Source organism: Canis aureus, chromosome X, assembly GCF_053574225.1.
Source record: "Canis aureus isolate CA01 chromosome X, VMU_Caureus_v.1.0, whole genome shotgun sequence".
Classification (NCBI taxonomy): domain Eukaryota; kingdom Metazoa; phylum Chordata; class Mammalia; order Carnivora; family Canidae; genus Canis; species Canis aureus.
In genome coordinates, this window is record NC_135649.1 from 44,693,735 (window position 1) to 44,716,356 (window position 22,622).

Consider the following 22,622-nt stretch of genomic DNA (forward strand, 5'->3'; position numbering starts at 1 on the left):
AATTATATGCTGGTCAGGACATCTGGACAAATGTGCTTTATCAATATCTAGAAAGAAAGATAAAATTCATAGAATTCTTTTTTTTTTTATGATAGTCACAGAGAGAGAGAGAGAGGCAGAGACATAGGCAGAGGGAGAAGCAGGCTCCACGCACCGGGAGCCCGACGTGGGATTCGATCCTGGGTCTCCAGGATCGCGCCCTGGGCCAAAGGCAGGCGCCAAACCGCTGCGCCACCCAGGGATCCCTAAAATTCATAGAATTCTTGATTACCGATGTCCTAAAACTTTTTATGACCAAGACCAGAACTTTTACTATTTCGCCATTTTTCAGTTAACTTAAAACAGTCAAATCTACATGACCATTTTCCCTAATCCCTCTATCCCACCCTCAGCCTAGATCCTGAGCTTGCATTTTCAGCATATTGAAAGGTTCTGACAGTATTTTTCTTTCTCCCAAGAGTCAGTTCTCCCATCAGCAAGAGGACTTTTAGTAGGACCCACAACTCTGGCTGAGATTCAGGTGGGAAAACAGAAAATGGCATTTGCAAAAAGACTGAAAGTGTTGTTTCTCCATCAGTCTAACATAGTTTACTTTTTTTTCTCTGAATTGACAAACAATTGCTTTGAATATGTGTGCACGTGTGTTTTCTTCACTGAATACGCCAAATCAATCAGCTGTTTAATACTGTGTAACCTAAATTGTAGGATTAAGTCCCTCCAGGCTTTCTCCTTTTGTTGCTTTGCATTTAAATAAGCCAGGGTCAGTTGTGGGTCATTCTGAACAAGAGATACTTGAGCCTGTAAGAGTGAGAGAAGCAGGCTCTCTTCATCAAGGGCAATTGGATAACTGACAAAGTGTTATTTTGCCTTATCTCCAGCCCTCCTTCCACTGGCCCCTCCAATGTTGCCCTTAAGGCTCTCCTCTTACATAGGTGCTACATCTGGCTTTGCTCTCCTTGGGAAAAACTCCCCATGTTACAGAAGTCTCCCTCTTCTGGTTCTCACAGCCATCAAAAATAATTTACCTGACTTGTGCCTCATTTCCCTTGGGATGAAGGTGAGCCCTAATCTCATCTGTGGTAAAGTGTTAATTAGTGATTTAATACATTACTTAATTGATAATATGCATGTGAACAGGTGATTTCTGGTAAGAGGTCCAGAGGAATGGCTCTCTAATGGGAATTTCAAGGAATGTGGCAGGTTCGTCTGTAGGCTGTATTTTTGGTTCAGGATATCTTTCCTGCATATCACTCCATCACAAATCTCTACTTTCCCAGCACATATACTTAATTTTTTCCACTTCTGAGAAAAAGTAAATCCTCTCTGAGGTTTCTAGTATACATCTAGAATCTCAGTTTCACATAGGCAGTGGTTCCCAGTCAGAATCTCTTAGAGTGAATCTTGAGTGTTTACTTTTTTTCAGATCATTCCACTAGAGGATTTTGATATGCACTCCTACTTAGGAACCATGGAAATATAGAAATAACACCATTCTGCTCCATCAGAAGGCAGCAGGTCGAGGCCTGATATTGCCTCTGCTTACAATGTTGCTTAAACACAGTTTCTCAATTCATGTCAAATTATGGATTTCTCTGGGAAGAATGCAACATTAACATCCATGAGTATATATTCTTTCATGTGTTCTCTCTCACTGCCTTTCATCTCTCTGCATATCTAATATCAGTGGTTATTTAATCTGCTTGTAAGCAGGTCATGTAAGGAACAATACAGTGAAGCATTTTAAGGAGAGGCAGGCAAGGGCAAGGCCTTTACTTGATTTCAGTCTTTCAACTGTTGCCATCTAATATACTTGGGACAAGTTACCCAAATTTTACATCATAATACAAAGCACATGGAAATAAGCATAGTGGAAAAGTGATTCTAGAAAGTCAACTAATACGTTTCCTTTACAATTCTCCAGATTCTGTCCAAAAACAACCCAGAGAGATTCAGCAGAAAATGTCATTGCCATACTTAGAACTGGTAATATCTAAAAAAAAAAAAAAAAGAACTCATCAAAGGAAAGAGATGGGAAGGGGGATGATATGAGCTGCAGACAGAGGTTTCATTTTTCAGAGGCTGGAGTAACTAAATCCTGATTTATGAAATATTTTTCTCCTTGTGTTTTGATGACCACTAACAGGCCTCTTTTTTATGTTGTAAGTTTTTATTCAAATTCTAGTTAGTTAACATATAGTGTAATATTAGTTTCAGGAGTAGAATTTAGATTCATCATTACATATAACACCCAGTGCTCACCACAAGTGCCTTCCTTAGGGCCCATCTTCTATCTAGCCCACCCCCTACCCACCTCCCCTCCAGCAACCCTCAATTTGTTCTCTATAGTTAAGAGTCTGTTTTATGGTTTGCCTCTTTCTTTTTCCCCCCAAGTTCATCTGTTTCATTTCTTAAAAACTACATATGAGTGAAATCATGTTACTCATCTTTCTGACTTTTCACTTAGCATAATACCCTCTAGTTCCATCCACATTATTGCAAATGGTAAGATTTCATTCTTTTTTATGGATGAGTAATAGTCCATTGTATATACTCCATTTTCTTTATCCATTCATCAGTCAATAGACATTTAGACTCTTCTGTAATTTGACTATTCCAACAGGCCTCTTTAGTGTAAATTTAAAAATATCTTTTACTCATAGCTGTCACTCATGAGAGTCTTGCAGTATATTTGAATAATCATTTCTGGTTTCATAAACATTATTGTTACATTGGTATGACAATATCTATTACTATAAATTTGAATTATCACCATTTTAATTATGCACAAATTAGAGGAAAAAAATAGACATTTTATCTTTGGTTTATCAGGAAGAAGTAGGATACTTAGGGGATGACCACCTCAAAGTTAGAGTATAGTTAATATCTGGAAAGCCTTGAACAACTGAGTGTGAGTTAACAAGAGATAGGGACATGGTACTTTTATACCAAAGTGAGGCTTTACACCTCTAGTTATTTGACCTTAAACAAGTCACTTCTCTCTCAGAGCTTGAGTTTTGTCATCTGTAGATAATACTAGCTCAAGGGAATCCTTTCATCTCTGTCCTGCAGTAGAGTTTAATTCTTCGTAATTTGCCTCCACTTTCTAAGTAGTGAATATTAACATAAACTTTATATTAAAGAAAGGCATTCCTCCACCAATTCCCCCCCACTCTCAGTAGTAAAACATTTTAATAATATTTTCAATACTGATGACAGGCTTTTTGCATGTTCTTTCATGAGGATAATAATAGCTACACTGTATAATAGGTTTTATTGTCCTCATTATTTTTGTGAAACTGAGGCTCAGAAATTTCAAGTGACCCACCTCCTGGTCATTTACCTTATAAAGTTAAACTCAAATCTGTGTGACACCAAAATGCATGCTTCCAGTGTGGCATGGCAGGGGACTAGGCAGACTTGCTTATAGAAGGATGGAAGCTGCATATTTTAAACTTGTGTCAAAATAAGTTCCTATATGACTTTTTAGCTGACTATTTAGAATCTATTCCATGAACCTAAACCAATATCTCCCTGGCCAGGGCTCTCACTAAAGGAGTTAATCTTTTGAATAGTATGTGTCTCCTGGCTAGTTTTCTGAGGGAAGAGCTTTCTCCCTTGAAATTGTATAGCACAATATCAATAGCATGTCTGATTTATTTCTGTTCTGGTTGGTTCCAAAACCTATATCATGCATCAGACACTTTCCTGATAAAAGATTTTACATAAAAATGATTCTTAAAAATAAAAGCGACCCCTCAGTGAGAAAATTTAATTGAATCCTCCTTAAATATTTACTATTCGGAACAGGCACTTCATGAACAGGCACTTCATGAATGGCTATTCATTTCTTATGTAGCTTCTAATGTTACCCATAAAATGTACTATGTAATTTGGCTTTGTCAATGGACTGAAATGATAATTCTCTAATTCTTTCCGTCTTCATCAGAAAGGCTTTCTGAGATTGACTAGAGGAAAACAATAATGCTACCGAAACTGGAAGTGTTGTATTCACTGGAACGTCATCATAAACACTCCCTGGGGGTCTGGTGGATCCACCTTACAGGTTCTCACAGATCCAAGGATATCATGTAGAAATTGTACTTAACAATCTTCTTGTAGTTTTACATAGCATAGTTAAAGGTGAGGGCTTTGTGTGGAAGAGAGTACTGGTTTCAAACCTGGTTTAGCCACTTACTGCATGACTTTAGACAAATTAATTTCTCTATGCCTCAATTTCATACACAAAATGAGAATTACATTTATATCTTATGGGATTTCCATGAAGGTCAAAAGAGTTAATGCCTGTAAAGAATACAGAATGGAGTCCGGTATATAGTAAACTCTTAATATTAATTTGAATTGTTATTGGCTAGAATTAATGACTTATTTTGTATCTCTATTTTATAATGTATGGCTTTCTCCACTTCTTATTTAGGAACTACTTTTTCCTGAAGCTCTAGAAAAAGTTGATAATGGTAGAAGTTCCAGAAAATAGAGTCCCTGAGAAAGCTGGAAGATAATGACATTGTTTCAGGCTCTATTTCCCTCTCTACTGGGACTCTTGGCAAATTCAGAGAGGGTATAACTAACGATGACATATCAACTGGAGGCATTCAGTATATTGCTGCTTTTTGGGAGATCTTCACAAAATTTACAGAAGCATTAATCCCTGGAGATTATCGGTTGTTCTTGAGGAAACATTATTTATAAAAGGGAGATAATAGATGGTACATTCTCTGAGCCATCCTAAGGGAATTAGGAGCAGACTGATATGATGGCTGGATTTAAACAGTTCCAGTGGCAGTCTGCCTCTATTTTGCACTGTAAATCAGTCATGCACCATATATCCTTCCTTAAGGTAAACCTCCCATTACCACAGGCCAAATGAATGATTTAACTCACAACTCACAAAGGAAATGGACCACATGTAACAGGGCTCTAAATAATGCAAATGTCTTTCTGTGAGGAGTAGATTGTAGATTGTAGCCAATGATAGCCTGGCCTGTGAAACAGAAGAACATAAGGTCTTTCACCAAAAAACAAAGCAAAACAAAAAAATCATTGATTGCTATTGATTGCAATCACATTAGGTTCTTGGACCCATATTAGGCATGATAAAACTGGAGAGTGACTAATCAAGTCAGCAGCCCAGAGCCCTTCCACTTTTATAGTAAGAAAAAAAAAAGTGATCTTGATTTTCTTCTCTAGTCCAGGGGACTGAGCAGGCAAAATGATCTTCTTGGCCTGTGAAAAAGAAAACTCCCCTTTCCCCTACTCTGCCCCTCAGTAAGGAGAGAATTACTCACTTGAACTCAGTGGCTGCTACAAGTACCAGCAAAGCAGTTTTACTATAGAGCTTTGAAAGCAGCACCAAACATTTGCCAGAAGCAGGCAGGAGTGGTAGCTGTTTTAAGCCTAGAAGATCACCTCCTCCCCACCCTTTGACAACTTCTTAGATAGGATGAACTGGCATTCTCTGCCATATCACATCAGTTAGGAGAGACAATCTTCCTCTTATTTCTTAACACAGGATTGGAGAGTAGCAGATCTGTGACCCATAAAGTTGGTTCTAGAGTTGTAAGATTAAAGTACAGGACAAGTGCAGTTAAATTTGAATTTCAAATAAACAAGTAATTTTTTTAGTATAAGTAAATACTTTTGGGACACACCAACACATACAAAAATGTGTTCTTTGTCAAAACTCAAATTTAACTGGGCATCTTGTATTTTTATTTGTGCAATCTGGCAACCCTAGTTTTAAGGTCTCTCTTACCTTTCTATTTCTTTTTTTTTTTACCTTTCTATTTCTCTCCCATTCTTCTTTCCATTTCCCCTATTCACCTACCTGATTATGAAGTGCCCTGGAATATAAGAATTAAATAAAGAAAACCACAAAATACCGAATTATCAAAATTTGATTCAGCAGAATGCTACTATAGGGAACATTTAAAAAGCCTTGCCCTTATAGCCTTTCTAGAATGAAAAGTTTGACTGGGGCCAAGTGAAGTTGTTTGGATCCACGTCTCCTTCTGCAGGTTTTAATGCAAATGGGGGATAAATTGCATCTTTAAAGACTCAAAAGGCTTTTGCTTCTATATAAACCTGAGATACTTCCTTAGGCACTGAATCTCTGTTACCTTAAGGGCACTATAATTCTCTACCACGTGCATAATGATATATAAAGTTTGGGTAAATGGCAAGGTAATTCACAGCACCAACAGAACTCAAAAGAAGTAAGTATTTATAAAGGAGTTGAGAGCACATAATCATATATACCAGTTGCTATAGAGAGGCAGATCTTTGCCTACTTAAAAAAATACAAGTTCTCCTTATCTTTATAGTGTAAAGAAGGCTTTACAACTCAGCCTCAATAGGATCATAAACATTTTGGTAATTTCTTTCAAATAACCAGTCAATTAATTCTGCCTTTATATTTTTGGAGGGGGTTTGGTGGTGGTGAACAAATTAGTCAAACCAATTTTCACTTTGTCCTGACTGGAGTGAACACAGACAATGCCCCCTATAAATATGATATATCTTTCTGTTTTCTGCTTCTCTTAAATTAGTTTGCACCTTTCTAGTCACATCTATTAGTTCCACCCTTAGTGCAGTGAGAAGATACAACTAACTCTTACTCATTATAATATGTTGCTCAAGTGTTAAAAGACATAAAGCAAGCATATATGTATAATGTCCTAGACTGATGGAAGTTTCCTAGGACACAGGACTAGAAAAGTACCCAACAAACCGAGATGAGTTGATCAGTGTGTGTGTGTATGTGTGTGTATGCATATGTATGTATATATGTATGTATGTATTTATGGGTGTGTGTGTGTGTGAGAGAGTGTGTGTGTGTATATAACCTGCAAAATCTATATTACTGAAACTTTTAGAGTTTAACATTATGGGGCATTTTTTTTTTGAAATTTACTAAAATTTAAGGTAGTTAAAAAACCCATTACAGCAACTGGCAAGCGTGGGTAGAAGGCTAAGAGAAGCAAGGACATTTGTAGACTCTTATTTATGTGTTTTTCTTTCTAATGGCTGCCAATCTTCCAAGTCAGGAAATATTTGCACATGTTCTAGACATCTTCCTGAAGGTATGAGGCTCTCTTGAAACAGTCCTTATACTTGGCCATGCCAACAACACTACAGCAAACTACAGTACCCTGAGAAAAAATATACTCTTTCAAACTTCCTAAATGACTCATTCAGCAGAAAGTAATAAAAAAAAGTAAGGCTAATATTTCCATCCTTTGGAAATATTTATCTCTACACAGTGCCACCTTTTTTTATAGTCAGGGTAGAAAGTAACTTAGGTGGTATAATTTTGAAAGGCCAACCTGTCTCCAGCATTGGCTTAGCAGGGTGTCATTAGTCAATTCTTTCTATCAAGGCACATCTGCAGAGAGTGCCTGTTAAAATATGTCATTTGGGAGAGGGTCACTTTTGTACACATCTTTTTAGTCCCACAAGAAATTATGCCAAGCATTCATATGTGTTCTGCTAGTTCCAAAGAAATTACATAGGTGATTAAAAGAGATTTTCTGGAGACATCTAATTTTTTCATAATATCTACTTGTATAATGACAACACTGATAATAAATGAAGAAAATTAGTATAGGCAATACTTACATCTAAACTGAAAAGTTTTGTTTGTCCTATATCCCTGATGCCCTTGTGCTTACTCTGTGCACGGCAATTTAGTAGGTACTCTGGAGATACAGCCTAAATTAAAATGTCCCAGTTATCCCCTGAAGAAATTTGCAAACTGGTTTCAAAGACTAATAAATTCTTAAGCATTCACTCCAGGACTTGTAGCTGGTTTTCTACTATCATTACAACACTTTATTTTGTGACAAGGTAGGAGGAACTTGGAAGCTTGCAAAATTCTTGTAGAGGTTAACCACAGGAAAGCTCAAGATGTAAGTTCTGTTGAAACTTGTATGCCCATTTGATGGGACAATATATGGAAAATTTTACTTACACAGCACACCTGGCATATGCATTTCCTCATCTCAATGCTAAATCTGCCTCCATCCACCTGCTCAATCTCTTCTTCTCCCAGCCTCTAACCTTTCAAGCTATAGCCATTTAGCCCCTACATGTAATTTATTCCAGCCTAGACTGGGAGAAATTCTATTCTTAGGGAACATACAAAGGTAACCTAAATTATATACATAAATTATCATAGAGTTTACATATTATATATAAACATAATAAATAATATAATTTATAAATCTATATATAATTTTCACCCATGTTCCTACCCTAAATTATATCTATGTATCTATCTAGTTTTTATCTATGTTCTTTGAAATGCATTTGTTAGAAAATACACAAAACCTTTAAAATATGTTAATTTTTAATATCCCTACCAATTAGAAACCAATCATCCACAAAGGAGATGCTGAGGTTCTGTTTCTTCTTTGAGAGGCACTAACTTTCAATTATCCTTTGTTGTCTCCCTCTTCTCTGGGACTTCCAGTAGGAGCAGAAATTGAGTCATGAAGCCAGTGGCCCTGGAGACAGGCCTCTGGCTCATTAGAAAAGAGTAAAGAAGCAATTGCAAGCAATCTCTGCCTTCCTAGGGCTTTCAATAATCTGAGTAGGAATTTAGTCATGAGCTTCAAGTGTCCTTCAAAGCCCATCTGATTTGTTCCTGTCCACTTCTGAAATTCGAAATCCCAGAAAAATTTCCTCAGACTTCAGTGTGTCTTAGTGCTTGTCATGAAGGAAACAAATAGGCTAAGGGATGCATCATGAACAATCTTCATAACTGACCTCAGTTCACAAGGTTCCTGCATACGTCTATACTTGGACAGATATTTTTTTCAACCAGCTGATCTAGTTGAATGGTTTTTGACTCTGGCTTGTATATGTGGAGCTGAATATAAGATAGTAGAGGTAAAAGCACAAACCTAAGAGCCAGGCACATTATGTTTGACTCCTGACTTTGCAGCTTTACTTGCTTTGTGAACTTGCTCAGGAACTCAAGTGCTTGGATCCTCAGTTTCCTTATTTATGAGATGGGAAGATGATGATAATAATGGTGCCCATGTCATAAACCTCTTATGAAATATAAACAATAGAATGCAAATTAAGCACCAAGAACAATATAATTGTAATTCAGTTAAGTAAGTCAGTCGGAGAAGGACAAACATATGTTCTCATTCATTTGGGGAATATAAATAATAGTGAAAGGGAATATAAGGGAAGGGAGAAGAAATGTGTGGGAAATATCAGAAAGGGAGACAGAACGTAAAGACTGCTAACTCTGGGAAACGAAGTAGGGGTGGTAGAAGGGGAGGAGGGCGGGGGGTGGGAGTGAATGGGTGACGGGCACTGGGGGTTATTCTGTATGTTAGTAAATTGAACACCAATAAAAAATAAATTAAAAAAAATTGTTACTCACTTTGAGGATATAAAGCTCATCATCTCTAAAGTGACTAACACTTCATTCCCTGTCTTCTTTATTCCTCATCCAATTTGTATACCAACTAATTTTATTTAATTTTTTTTCTCAGAACCAAGAAAAACTATCCTTCTATGGGAACTCTTAAACTTGTCCTTTTTGAATATGGTGGTGTTTATGTTTTGTTTTGTTTTGTTTCTCTTCAGAGTTAATGATTTATACAAAATGTTACTGGCAGTGCTTAGAATATAATCAATCTTCTTTTCCCTCGGGGAACCCTGAATAATCCAACCTCCTTTCCCTATTTATAAAGGGACTCTGCCTATAAATGACATACCTAAAAGGAGCTTTCCTATTTTTCCAACACAAATTATACATAAACCACCTCTATATCATTATTTCTCCAACTGAAATGACACACAATTGATACCTCATTTTTCCTCTCTCTCTCCATGCTCTGATGGAAGAGGAATTTGTTATAACCTGAGTGTATCTGAGCAGGGAAAAATAAGACTGCAGGTTAAAAAGCTACTTATATATTCCGATATTTTTTTATATTTTAGCACAATTTTGCTCACAGGCCTCTTTGTAAGAACCTGCCTTCAGTATAACCCCAGCAACATAAAAATGTAAGAGGTTCCACTGTTTCTTTAACACCTTCAGAGAGCTACCATGACACCTTCATTTCTAGCATCACACAAAACTACCTCAGACACAAATACACAAATATGGTAGGATGTTGGAAATTCCTAAAACCAAGTTAGGACTCTTTCTTATTCAAGAATTAGAACTGCCTAAATGCTATTTTCTAAAGTGTCTGTTTCATAAAATATAGTGGAGACCTAGCTAACTAGTTTTTAGTGCTCAGCTACTAGAAGATCAAGGAAAGCAAGAACTCTTGATTCTTTAGCCACCTTACTGAATTCACTGAGAATCTGACCACAATCCTATCTATTTATCTATACATAATTTATATTCTATATAATTTATATATACACACAAAGATATAGCATATATGCAATACATTTATTTGTGTAAATACGTTTACATGTATAAAAATATATGTATATGCAAAATAAAACAGAACTGAAGTTTTAGTGTATTAGACACAGAGTACATTAATGTTTCTAGCACTGCTCTCACTCACACCCATCTCTCTTTAAAATGATTTATATAGGGCACCTGGTTGGCGCAGTTGGTTAAGTGTCTGACTCTTGGTTTCCGCTCAGGTTGTGATCCCAGGGTCGTGAGATAGAGCCCTGTGTGGGGCTCCACAGCTCAGGCAGCTCAGGTCATGATCTCAGTGTCATGAGATTGAGCCCTTCATGGTGCTGTGCGCTTAGCATGGAGTTTGCTTAAGATTGTATCTCCTTCTTCCTCTACCTCTCTCACTCATGGTCTTGCCCTCTCTCCCTGAAATAAATAAATAAAACCTTTAAAAAAACATTTTTTAAAGATTTAATTTATTTTTTCATGAGAGACAGAGGCGGGGGGCACAGACACAGGCAGAGGGAGAAGCAGGCTCCATGCAGGAAGCCCAATGTGGGACTCGATCCTGGGACCCCGGGATCACGCCCCAAGCCAAAGGCAAACGCTCAACCACTGAACTACCCAGGCATCCCTAAAAAATGGTTTATAAAACCTTGTCTACGTAAATTTTCCTAGGACTGATATAGTAAAGGGAGCTTTAAGTGTATAAACTAAGCATCAATTGTGTAATTTTGTATATCCACTTTTAAGTAACTGTATTATTCCCTCCCACAGAGATTTATACTTCTATTTTATAAAAATTTTTATAATTGGGATGCTTTTATCTGATTGACCAAAGACACCATGCTATAGTTTACTAGTCTTGGACCTTGTTTAGAAATACATATTTATCTCCATACATTTGAATTTGTCTTTTCTATCCCTGGAACAACTTCATAAAATCAACTTAATTAGAAATCAATGATATGAGATCATAATTTTTTTACATTACCACAATAGGATTTGAATTTCTCTCCATGTATATCTATGAATTTATTAAACAGATTACAGTAGTTGTGAAAAAAAATTGTGGCCTCCTAAGAGCACAAATCCCACATATAACATTTACTTTCACCTTTTGGTCCTATCATGCTACTGCTTCTCCTCCTCAAGATTTATCAGGAGGCAGAAGTATATATTCTGGTATAACACAAAAAGGAAAAGACAAACCTACAATTCAGAACCTAGGTTATGGAGAGATGTCATGGTCAAGATAGAAATATTCCATTTTTTTCCCAAGGCCTTTAAGCCTTAGTACCTTGCACTAATTTGGTACCCTGAGTCTCACCCTGAGTTTTTTTTTTCACCCTGAGTTTCAATCTACTTAGCCTATATTAGTTCTTTTCACCCTCATTGTAAATATTCAACCTCAGTTCTCTTACTGAAGAAGAAACTTGTTTCTGAGTTCAAGTAGAAGCTTCATTATACTTTCTACATTCAGGGGGGAAAACAAAACAAAACAAATTGACATCCCTATTTCCTCCCTGCTTTTGCCCAATCTCACCCTACCACTCCCTTTCCTTCCTGTTACATATCATTCCCTCCTCATATGTAGAGGCCACAATTATAGGGAAAATAATCTCCTTCCTTATGTCCACTAAAACCAAATCAATAAGAGCAACCCCTCAAATGTTTTCTGATAATTCCAACTAACACCTAGTGAATAACAGAGTGCTTGGACATAGTAGGCACTTGATGAATATTTTTTTATTTATTATGGAAAATTTTAAACATTCAAAGCAATGTTTTTATTTAAGGGATAAATTTAATATTTCCTATGTAGAGCAGCAAGAAGGTTAGTTAAAAAAAGTAAAAAAAAAAGTCAATTCCCACTTTTAAGGCACACAAATTATCACAAGGACGCAATGCCACAAGAAAAAGGCAGAACCAAGAGGTTTCTGGACTTATGATACTCCACTAGGAAGGAACCACAACCTAGCAATCCTTTACTCTCAAGTCAGCTTCAGCTTCAGCTCCTGCTTCTGAGGCTTGCAATGTATAATAAAATGTACAGTGTTATGCACTTTATGGGCTCTCAAGCAATATTTGTTGGCTGACTTAATTGAGCTATATTTGCAAAAATGGCAAGGATGTGAGGAAACTTTCCTACCTAAAAAGAAAGCATTCACAGTGCTAGACATTTGGTAGGCAAATAAACAGTATAATTTCAGCCTAAAAGGAAAAATACTCAAACCCCTATCCAATAGGCCTAGTGGCTAGGCAACCCAAATGTCAGCACCATGTTTCTGAAACTTAATTTAAAATATCATAAATTGTATGTCATCAACTTTGAGGACATTTCTTTCCTGCCTTTCTGTTCCCATTCCCTGCTCCAACTTCAAATCCAGAAAATGTAATTAATAAACCTAAATCTCACCTATCTGGTGAGATTTCCAAGTAAAAGCAATGTGTCAAGCAATGATTAAAAAAAAATCTGAGAGTGATACATTTGACAGAGTTTTGAAACGAAATTTACATATTCAACAGTGTATTTCCAGAGTGCAAGCAAGTCAGGAATTTCCTTGTGATTGCAATGCCACACTTTCCTATGTGACTTAATCTGCTGACTCCTCTACTATCTCTCATGGATAAATGCTTACTTATGTCCAGAGCATATTTTTTTAAGTGTTAGAACAATAAGTTATTTGGAGCAGTCTCTTCCTTCTACTAGCATTAATTTCAATACAATTAGGTGTCAGGCACATGTGACAATTAAGCTTTAAACCCAATTATAGAGGTTTACCCTATTTCAGGAAAATTTTTCCTTTGCTTGAAATGGTTGCCTTTTGTAAAAATGGTTGCCTTAAACCTTTTCCTACTGCCTTTTCTCCCTCACCACTTTCAAATGGCAACAAGGAAATAGATGATTGAGATTAAGGGTACAGTCAAGACTTCATGAAGGACAAGGAAAAATGGTTCATTTTGAAGATTCAGTTATTTGTCTTACCCTACCAGTATTCTGATGAATGAAACATTAGTTAACTAACATATAGTGAAATACCCAACCTTCCCAATACATCTGCTACCCAGTTTTATCTTTTATTTTTAAAATATTTTATTTATTTATTCATGAGAGAGACACACACACACACACACAGAGGTAGATACATAGGCAGAGGGATAGGCTCCCTACAGGGAGCCTGCTGTGGGACTTGATCCCAGGACCCCAGGATCACAACTCGAGCCAAAGGCAGATGCTCAACCACTGAGCCACCCTGGTGCCCTACCCAGTTTTATATTTGCATTGGGTATTACAGTAATTACTGAGCTATAATATGAGGTCTTTGTATCAAGTGGTAGAGGAAAGAATAGAAAAACGTGATGACAATAATTTTATTTGGTGAAATGAGGAACTACTTACCTAACAACCAATAAACAACTTCGATTTTGCAAGATGGTGAAGGGGATGTAAGACAATTACAAGTATGCTGATAACAGTAAGAATAAGAATAGTTTAAATTTTTTTGAGTTCTAGGCACTCTGCTAGGTGTACTTTCAGAGAGCTGTATGAAACCCTGGAGATTACCTTGTTTAACACATTTATTTTTACAGTTGAGGAAGTTAGCCCAGAAAAATCAAGTTACATGTATAGTGTCACCCACTACACTACCCTAAAGGGTCTTGGTCTCCTTAATATTTCATAAAATAACTATGGTCTCTCTGTGTACATTGTTTTTTGGGAAATTGTTTATTTTTCTAATAGTACCTTTAAAAAACAAGTTCCAACCTACTTTCTTTTTACTAATATGTCCTCACCTGTGAAAATCCTAAATATTCCTTTACTTCGAGTGACAACTCTTAAGCTATGAAAGAGACTAGCAGCTAAAGGTGAAAAGGAAACTACATTTATGACTCTACTTGGGGGAAGAAGAACAGTACTTTCTCCTGAAAAAAGAAGAAAAATAAAATCCACAATTTTAAGCGAGATTTGTACTGGCAGGAGTGGGAGAAAGTAGAAAGATAGGCATCTAATTAGAAGAAAAGGCAGGAAAGTAAAAGGATTACAATGTGAAGTGTGCAACTCAGCCTTCATTTCAATGTGCACAGACCTCAGCAGACAGCTGGAAACCTGCCAGAGAACAGGGCCTTGGAAACAAGCTGGAAGACATTGGAGAGACCTTAACCAAAACAAACACCAGCAGGGGATGTGGTTGGCAGCACTGAAAAAGCAAAGGATTCTATGAGTCACTCTGACATTAATTTTGAATGGTATCATGCTTCCATTTTGTTGTATGGGGTATTTTTACAGAATTTGGTACTAATACATACATATGCATGTATATATTTAATTTATATCCACAAATATGCATGTACTCTACCTAAATAATATAACATTACAAACATTAGAAATATAGATTAGAAAAACTATGGAATGGGAAATTACATAATAATGTAATTCTAAACATTTAATTTACCCTTTATCACTGCATAATTCTTAACATTACCATAATCGGGGTATACATATAATAATATGGAATACTTTGCTTAACATATTAAATATAGTTCTATTGTACTAGATATCTTCATAAACATTGCTTTTCAGAGCAATTACATTGACTGAGTAGGTATTTACTTCATCTTATTTTTTACTATTTAGGATTTTTCTGAATTTGTCTTTTACAAATAATAGCAACAGTAATACATTGTTTTTAAAGCTTATCAAATAAATAAATAAATAATAAAACTTATCAAATCATGTAAGTATTATTAGTTATATTTTATAAAGAAGGAAATGTATACTTAGAGGTTAAGTGACTTGTTCAAGGTCACAGCTAATTAATGTCCAAGTAAGTACTGAATCAGGTCTGCCTGGTTCCAAAAGAGGCCCTCTTTTCACCACAATATTCTAGCTTTCTGCTAAAATAAATCTTCATCCATTTTCTACATTTTCGGTGTTTTTCATAGATTTCTAAAAACGGTATTATTATACTATAAAACCCATACTATGTATGCTTAATAAAATATAAATAATGCTTTTATAAAGGCATTTTATACATACTCAAGATTGTTTTCCATGAAGGAGGTATTGATCTACAGTAACACCATCCCAAGACATTATACATAAGGAAATTAATTTCAGGTAGAAAAAAAGAGGTCACATCAATGAGTGACAAAGGAAGATACGTCTAATGTGAGTAAAGCATCTGCAATCATCTACCTTCTGTAATACAGAGGTTTCTGCCTTGAAGATCTGATGGTGGAAAGTATTCTCTATCTCTGGATCTGAATAGGCACATATAAAATTCTTAGGAATTACAAATGTGTACAGGATCTAGCAAATGGTAGATGCTTCATGAAGATTCAGGTAAAGGAATTGACATGGACTTCTGGCTTCTGATAAGAATGTGGAAAGCTGGAAAGAGTGCCATCCCTACACTGGCAACAAGAAAAAGCTGAATAATCTACAAAATCATAACTTTTATTAAACCCAGAGAGAAGCCTCAAGACAATCAACTAGTCTGATGTCTGAAGAAAGATAAGTATCTGCAAGGAGAGATGGAACATGAGCACAGGCTAACTTGTGGCTGCAGGGGAAAGGCAAGGTCATCATAGAAGATAGTATAAAGACTTCAGCTAAATTTTAATGAACTGCTAAAGGCCAAGTATGGGCTATCATGAGAGTACAATACCCTTGGGAGCCATAGATATAAGAGGAATTTATACACATGCACAGGCTTTTCTCCATAGATTCACGGTACTGACCTAGTAGAGAGCAGAAACCTTTACAGTAGGAAAAGCATGAAACCATGTCCAATTCCTTTCTCCTTAAGGAATAGCAGCCCTAAACTTTAAGGGAAAGGCAGCAAACTATTCCCCTCAGGGTATAGATGATGATCTACTGCAGCTGGGGAAATGCAAATAATAATAATAATAATAATAATAATAATAATAATAATAATAAATAATAATAAGTCCTCTACTTCTGGTGAGGGGCAGGAATTAAGAAGAATCCTACAACTAGCAGAGGGAAAGAATAACTAAGAAAGTCCCACTTCCATGACCCAGAGGCACAGGATCTGCCTAAGGTTGAGGTTGAATCAAAAAAACAGAGAACTTCCTGTCCCACACCAGAAAGAAAACAGAGAACTCTTCCCTGTCCCAGGCTAAGGAGCTAACTTAATAAGAAGCAATACCAGCATATCATTAGGGAGACTCAGGAGCATGAAGAGAAAATCTCTTTGAGGCACAGATGCACAGGGAAGGTTCTAAATCTGAGGGTAGAGCAGGAATATGGAGAACCCCACCAACCATGCTAAGCACATTGTAACAGAAGAACTTGATGCTGGTGATTAACTGGGATAACCATAGCAACAATATAATCCAAACATAGCTCATTTTATTAGATTGACTCAACCTCCTATATTAATGACCTAGCAGGACAAGTATGCCCATTTCAAGGTGTAAATACTATTTACTTCAATCTCTACTGTTCTATAAGCAATGTCTGGCATTCAAAAAAAAAAAAAAAAGATTCTGAGAAACAGATAAGCAAAAAAGAAAAAAAATCTAACTCTCAAGAGACAAAGCAATCAATGTAACCAGCCTTAGAAATGACTTGGATATCCAAAGTATGAGACAAAATTTAGCATGACTATAATTCATATGTTTTAGTGAAACATATGGAAAACATGCATGAACAAATGGAGATTTCAGCAAAGATGTTAACTATAAAAATAGTCAAGTGAAAATGCTAGAAATGAAAAACTGTAAAAGAGCTAAAAAATGCCCTTGACAGTCTCATCAGTTGGCTCCAAAAAGCTGAGAAAGGAATCAGTAAAACTGAAGATATGAAAAAATGGATCCAAAGTGAAACACAAAGAGAAAAGAGAATAAAAGCAAATAAACATATGAACATATATACGCAACACAAGAGACAAAATAGAGCATCCAAGAGCTGTGAGTTAATATCAAATGGCCTATCAAATATAAATTTGGTTTCCCACTACGAGAAGAGAACAAAGCAAAAAAAAAATTGAAGAGATAAAGGTCAAAAACTGCCCCCCCAAAATAAAATATGTCAAAATACATATCCAAGAAGTTCAGAGAACCCCAAGGATGATAAATAGCCCACCAAACACAGACACACATATACACAAAAAGCCTTAGACATCTCATATTTGAACTTCAAAAAAAAAAAACAAATTTAAAGAGAAAAGTCCTAAAACCTGTGAGAAGAAAAATACAAAGGGACAAAGATGGGAATGACAAGAGACTTCAAAAACTATGTGAGCCAGAAGACAATAGAGTAGTATCTTCAAAGTGCGGAAAGAAAAATAAACCATCAATATAAAATTCTATATTTAGTGTAAATGTATTTTAAAAATGAAGATGAAATGAGGGATTTTCATACAAATCAAGACAGAGAATTCATTACCAGGAGCCCTGCACTACAAGAAACATCACAGAAAATTCTTCAGGCTTTAGAAGCATAGAAACTTGGATATGCCCAAAGAAATGAAAATTCCAGAAATGGCTCAAATGAATAAAAATGTTTTTTCTTGGGCGTCTGCGGCTTTGTGCCGGTGGCTCAGCAGCTTAGTGCCTCCTTCAGTCCAGGGCCTGATCCTGGAGACCCAGGATCGAGTCCTGCATCAGGCTCCCTGCATGGAGCCTGCTTCTGTCTCTGTGTCTCTCATGAATAAATAAATAAAATCTTTAAAAAGTATTTTTTCTTCTTTTTAATTGCTCTAAAAGATAATTAAATAAAAAGTAATAGTATTGAGTACAGGGAACAAAGTAGGAGTATTATGGATTTATATCACACATAAAGGCAAAATAAATAACAATTATAACCATTTTACACACGCTGGGACACCACACAGTGAAATATTACTTGAAGAATATTACTTGAAGGTATACTGTGTATTTTTAAGATGTATGTTGGAAAAATGTTGATTCTGGTGATAGTTACATGACTAAATGACTACATGAGTAGTCCAAACTCATAGAATTTCATACTTAAAATGGCAAATTTTACCAATTGTAAACTATACCTCAACAAACCCTAGTTAAAAAAAAGAGAAGTACCATGCAGAACTCACCTTTTATCTTCTTGCCTTTTCTTCTTTTTATGGCATCACAGTTCTGATGACTGATGATGAGAAACCATCCTTTTGTCTTATCTAAACTTACCTTTGCTTTTTAACTCATATGACTGATGTTTTTATTACTAAAACCTGGTGGTGGAGAGAGCTGTATTCCTTCAAATACACAGACACACACACACACACAAACATACACACATGTATATAACCCTCAGGAATTAAAGTGGGTACGGAGTTACAGAGATGTAAATACACATACCACAAAGAAGGAAGAAGAACTAAGTATATAGGTGTAGGTATCTATGCATGTGGTGGCAAAATTCACCTAGATCACACAATTGTTAACTAATCATTCAGTTTGAGATACAAGTGAGGTAACATAAACAATATATTTGTGTTTATATTACATCACTGTCTATAGCTTATTGATTCTGTTAAAAGGTAAAATCAAAATGATTTTTAAAAAGTTTATCATGAATACTGGAATTATCTCTGTTCCCTACACACTCACAGGTTCTTTCTGCTTTAAGGAACCTTCCCAATGCTATGTTTACTACTCAGCTTTGACAATATAAGTACTTTTGTGCAGATTTTAAAGATCTCCCGTACCCCAACTTGGGTATATGATTTTTTTTAAATCCCCTTCTATGCAGATGTAACCTAAAGGTACAAGGCTTGGCAAGCAGAAGGCAACCTTCTCTGAACTAGAGAGAAGCCCCTTCCACTGGACCTATACCAGGACACCTCTATTCAACCCATATGTAGAGGACCTGTGGTCAGTCTACAGTAAGGATCAGATTAAGGACAGATATTTGGTTTTTGAGGGATAGGCTTGGGGTAAAGGAACACTGCATTTGTACAGAACCTCATAAAAGATTGAGAAAATGTCTAATCCCTGTATTAAAGAGTAGAGGAAGGTGATAAAGGTGACAGGGACATTAAAAGTAACCCCATGTCCAAGTCAGCCCTTAACAGTTTCTCTGCTTTACCTAGAATGCATCAGCATCATCCTCAATAACCACACCAGGGATATATTACAACTGCAAATATAGTTATTTGTGTGCTTACATGTATAATATATGTGCCTCTCCCAATCATTCCCACACACATACACACATTTAATCACTTACATATTTCTAGACCATAAGCCCTGGAAGAGCAGGGATCATCTGTTTTGGTCATCACTTTACCTCCAGAGATGATGACAGTGTTCGGAACATATTTTGTTTAATAAATAATCATTAAATAAATACAGAGTTATATTATTTGGCTAACTCTGTCACACACATGTGCACACACATGCACACAGTATGATGTAGAATATTGTGGAAATGTTGATTTTTGTAATGTTCATTTTAAATTTGAATGAAATTTGAATGGTATGAATGTATAACATAAAATGAATGATATTTTTATTTGGGTACATCTTATTTGAATTAATTCCATTTTCTGTTGATGATTTTATTCATTTTCTGCTAATAATTTTTAGATCTTATGTTTGGAGTGTTGGTTCACTACAGATTCCTAATCTATTTCTTTTGTAATAATTCTCACAGATATCATTGAGCTATCTTAATTTGATTCATCTCTCAAAGTAAAATGCTTTTGTCATTATTTGCTCTGCAGTGTAGGGTTTTCACTTGCAATCATTGTTGTTATTAGAAAAATGAAGAACCAATGCATACTCTAACTCTACTTACCAAATAGATCCTGCCATAAGTACCAAGGCCAATGGTTTTATCCAATGAGAATATTCCAGTTGGATCCTAGAAAAATGTAGAACAAAAACTGTCAATCTTCTTGGAAAAATAGGCAAGCATTTAACTACCTAAAATGGTATTTCCATAGTGCCTTGCTTCCTTAGAATTTCCATGGGAGGAACCTGGTGTCATTTACCAAAAGATTAAACGTCACAATTTTCCTGGGCAGAGTATAGTCATTTATGGAAAAGAAACAATGACACGAATATTAAGCAGTTGTATAACAAATTATCACAAACCTGTAAAATGAATACAATTATGTCTAGTTGACACATATTCATAATACAATTAGAACAATTCTTAAAATAGAAATAAATTTATCGGGGATCCCTGAGTGGCTCAGCGGTTTAGCGCCTGCCTTTGGCCCAGGGCGTGATCTTGGAGTCATGGGATCGAATCCCACATCAGGCTCCCTGCATGAAGCCTGCTTCTCCCTCTGCCTGTGTCTTTGCCTCTCTCTCTCTCTGTGTCTCTCATAAATAAATAAATAAATTAATTAATTAATAATAAATAAATAAATAAATAAATAAAATCTTAAAAAAAGGAAATTTATCTACTTGCAATTGATATACTTTTAATATTAATTTTTTGAGTACTAACCAGACAGGCAGAAAGTTTAGCATACAGCAATGATGAGTAGATATTAGGTACAAAATCTGGACAGTTTATTTACATAATAGTAATTCTTGAGAAAGGATATCACCTCTAAATATGAATAACAGAAGATGTGGTACAATAGCATATTATCCAGCCATGACGAAAATGAGATCTTGCCATTTGCAATAACATGGATGGACCCAGAGAATATCATGCTAAATGAAATAAATCAGATAGAGAAAAACAAATACCATATATCACTCATATGTAGAACTTAAGAAACAAAAATGAACAACAAAAAAAGAAGCAAACAACAAAACAGACTTAAATAGAGAACAAACTGATGGTTATCAGAGGGGTGGTGTGGGGGGTGTCGGTAAAGTAGAGGAAGGGGATTAAGAGTAACTTATTGTGATGAGCACTGAGTAATATATAAGATTGTTGAATCCATATTGTATACCTGAAACTAACATAACATTGTATGCTAATTATACTTCAATAAAATAAAGAAATACATATATCTTTAGTGCCCCCCAAAAGAATATGTATGGTGCCTCAAATCAGAATGTCAATAAAATCAAATTTTCTTTAAAAATTAAGAAACATATGTAAATAACAAAGCAAGAGCATGGCATTAAACAAGTGCAGTTTTTTTTTTACTAGACAGTTGGAGGATTTTTAAATTTATTTTAAGTTAATTTTTGCATCAGCTGAATACCTTTTCATGGCACAATTTTCCCAATGATATTTTCTGTCTTAGGCCTGAGAACGGCATCATAGAAGACAAAATAAACGTGTTTATGGACAGATTCCTAAGATTTCCAAATTCATTCTTAAACATTGCCTCCTAACCTTTACTATGGATATCCCTTGCTTGTTCACCACAAAACAAGGTTTCTTGAATTTTATCACTACTTAATTGTTTTAGTCTAGCAGCTTATTTTGCTATATTAGCAAAACCAAAATGAGGTATGAGTAGATGCCAGTTTATACACAAAGTGCTAGGCTCATTAGTGCATCCTTAGAGATTCACATGCCTTATATAGAAAGCACATTTTATAAACATAAACTTTGTTTAACCTTATTTGAAAACATTTTTATCACTGTGACAAATGTGAGCTAAACAGAAACACTATTGAGGATATGCAATGTATATGAATAAAATTATAGACTTCTTAAAATGGTCTCAGTATTTGTGTGATCTGACAAAACTGTCACAGGAAAATGACACAGGTCTGGGATTACTTCAGTCAATAAGTATTCAACTGGACAGAGGAAGCTGGAGGTTTAGCTCCAGCCCTGCCATTAATTAACTATATGACTCTGGATAAGTCATTTACTCTTTCTGGGACTTAGTTTTCACACATATAAAATGAAGGTTTTGTATTAGGTAATTTCCTAGCTTTCAAAATCTATAGGAAAAAAAATCAGATTCAAATGTTTTAAAATCCCAATTGGATTTGATACGACCACCGTTAGAGAAAACAGCAGCCTACTTCCTTAAAGTCATCATAAAAATCAATGTCACAAAATGCAGTCTATTATTATAATCAAATAGTTCAGGGAACATACTCCCAATGAAAACATAAAAGTTATTTAAAATAATAATTTTGAGAATTTAACAGAAGTAAAAATAGATTACTATAGTGGCCTTGATAGTAAGCATATCATTGTTACTATAACTCATTGAAAAAATTATGGGTGAAAAGTTAGCCAACAAAGAAGTTGCTAAGGTTTGGCTTAAAAACTTTATCACTTTAGCATATTTATTTGAAG

General features: G+C 35.6%; 1 protein-coding gene across 2 annotated transcripts in view; it reads right to left on the bottom strand.

Annotated features, from left to right (window-relative positions):
* The window catches only part of NRK (Nik related kinase), a 138,998-nt gene that overhangs the window by 110,648 nt on the left and 5,728 nt on the right, over positions 1–22,622 (bottom strand). For both annotated transcript variants that reach the window (XM_077887729.1, XM_077887728.1), the window contains exon 2: positions 20,190–20,255. In XM_077887729.1, coding sequence (XP_077743855.1) covers positions 20,190–20,255 — 66 coding nt within the window. The remainder of the gene's footprint in view (positions 1–20,189; positions 20,256–22,622) is intronic.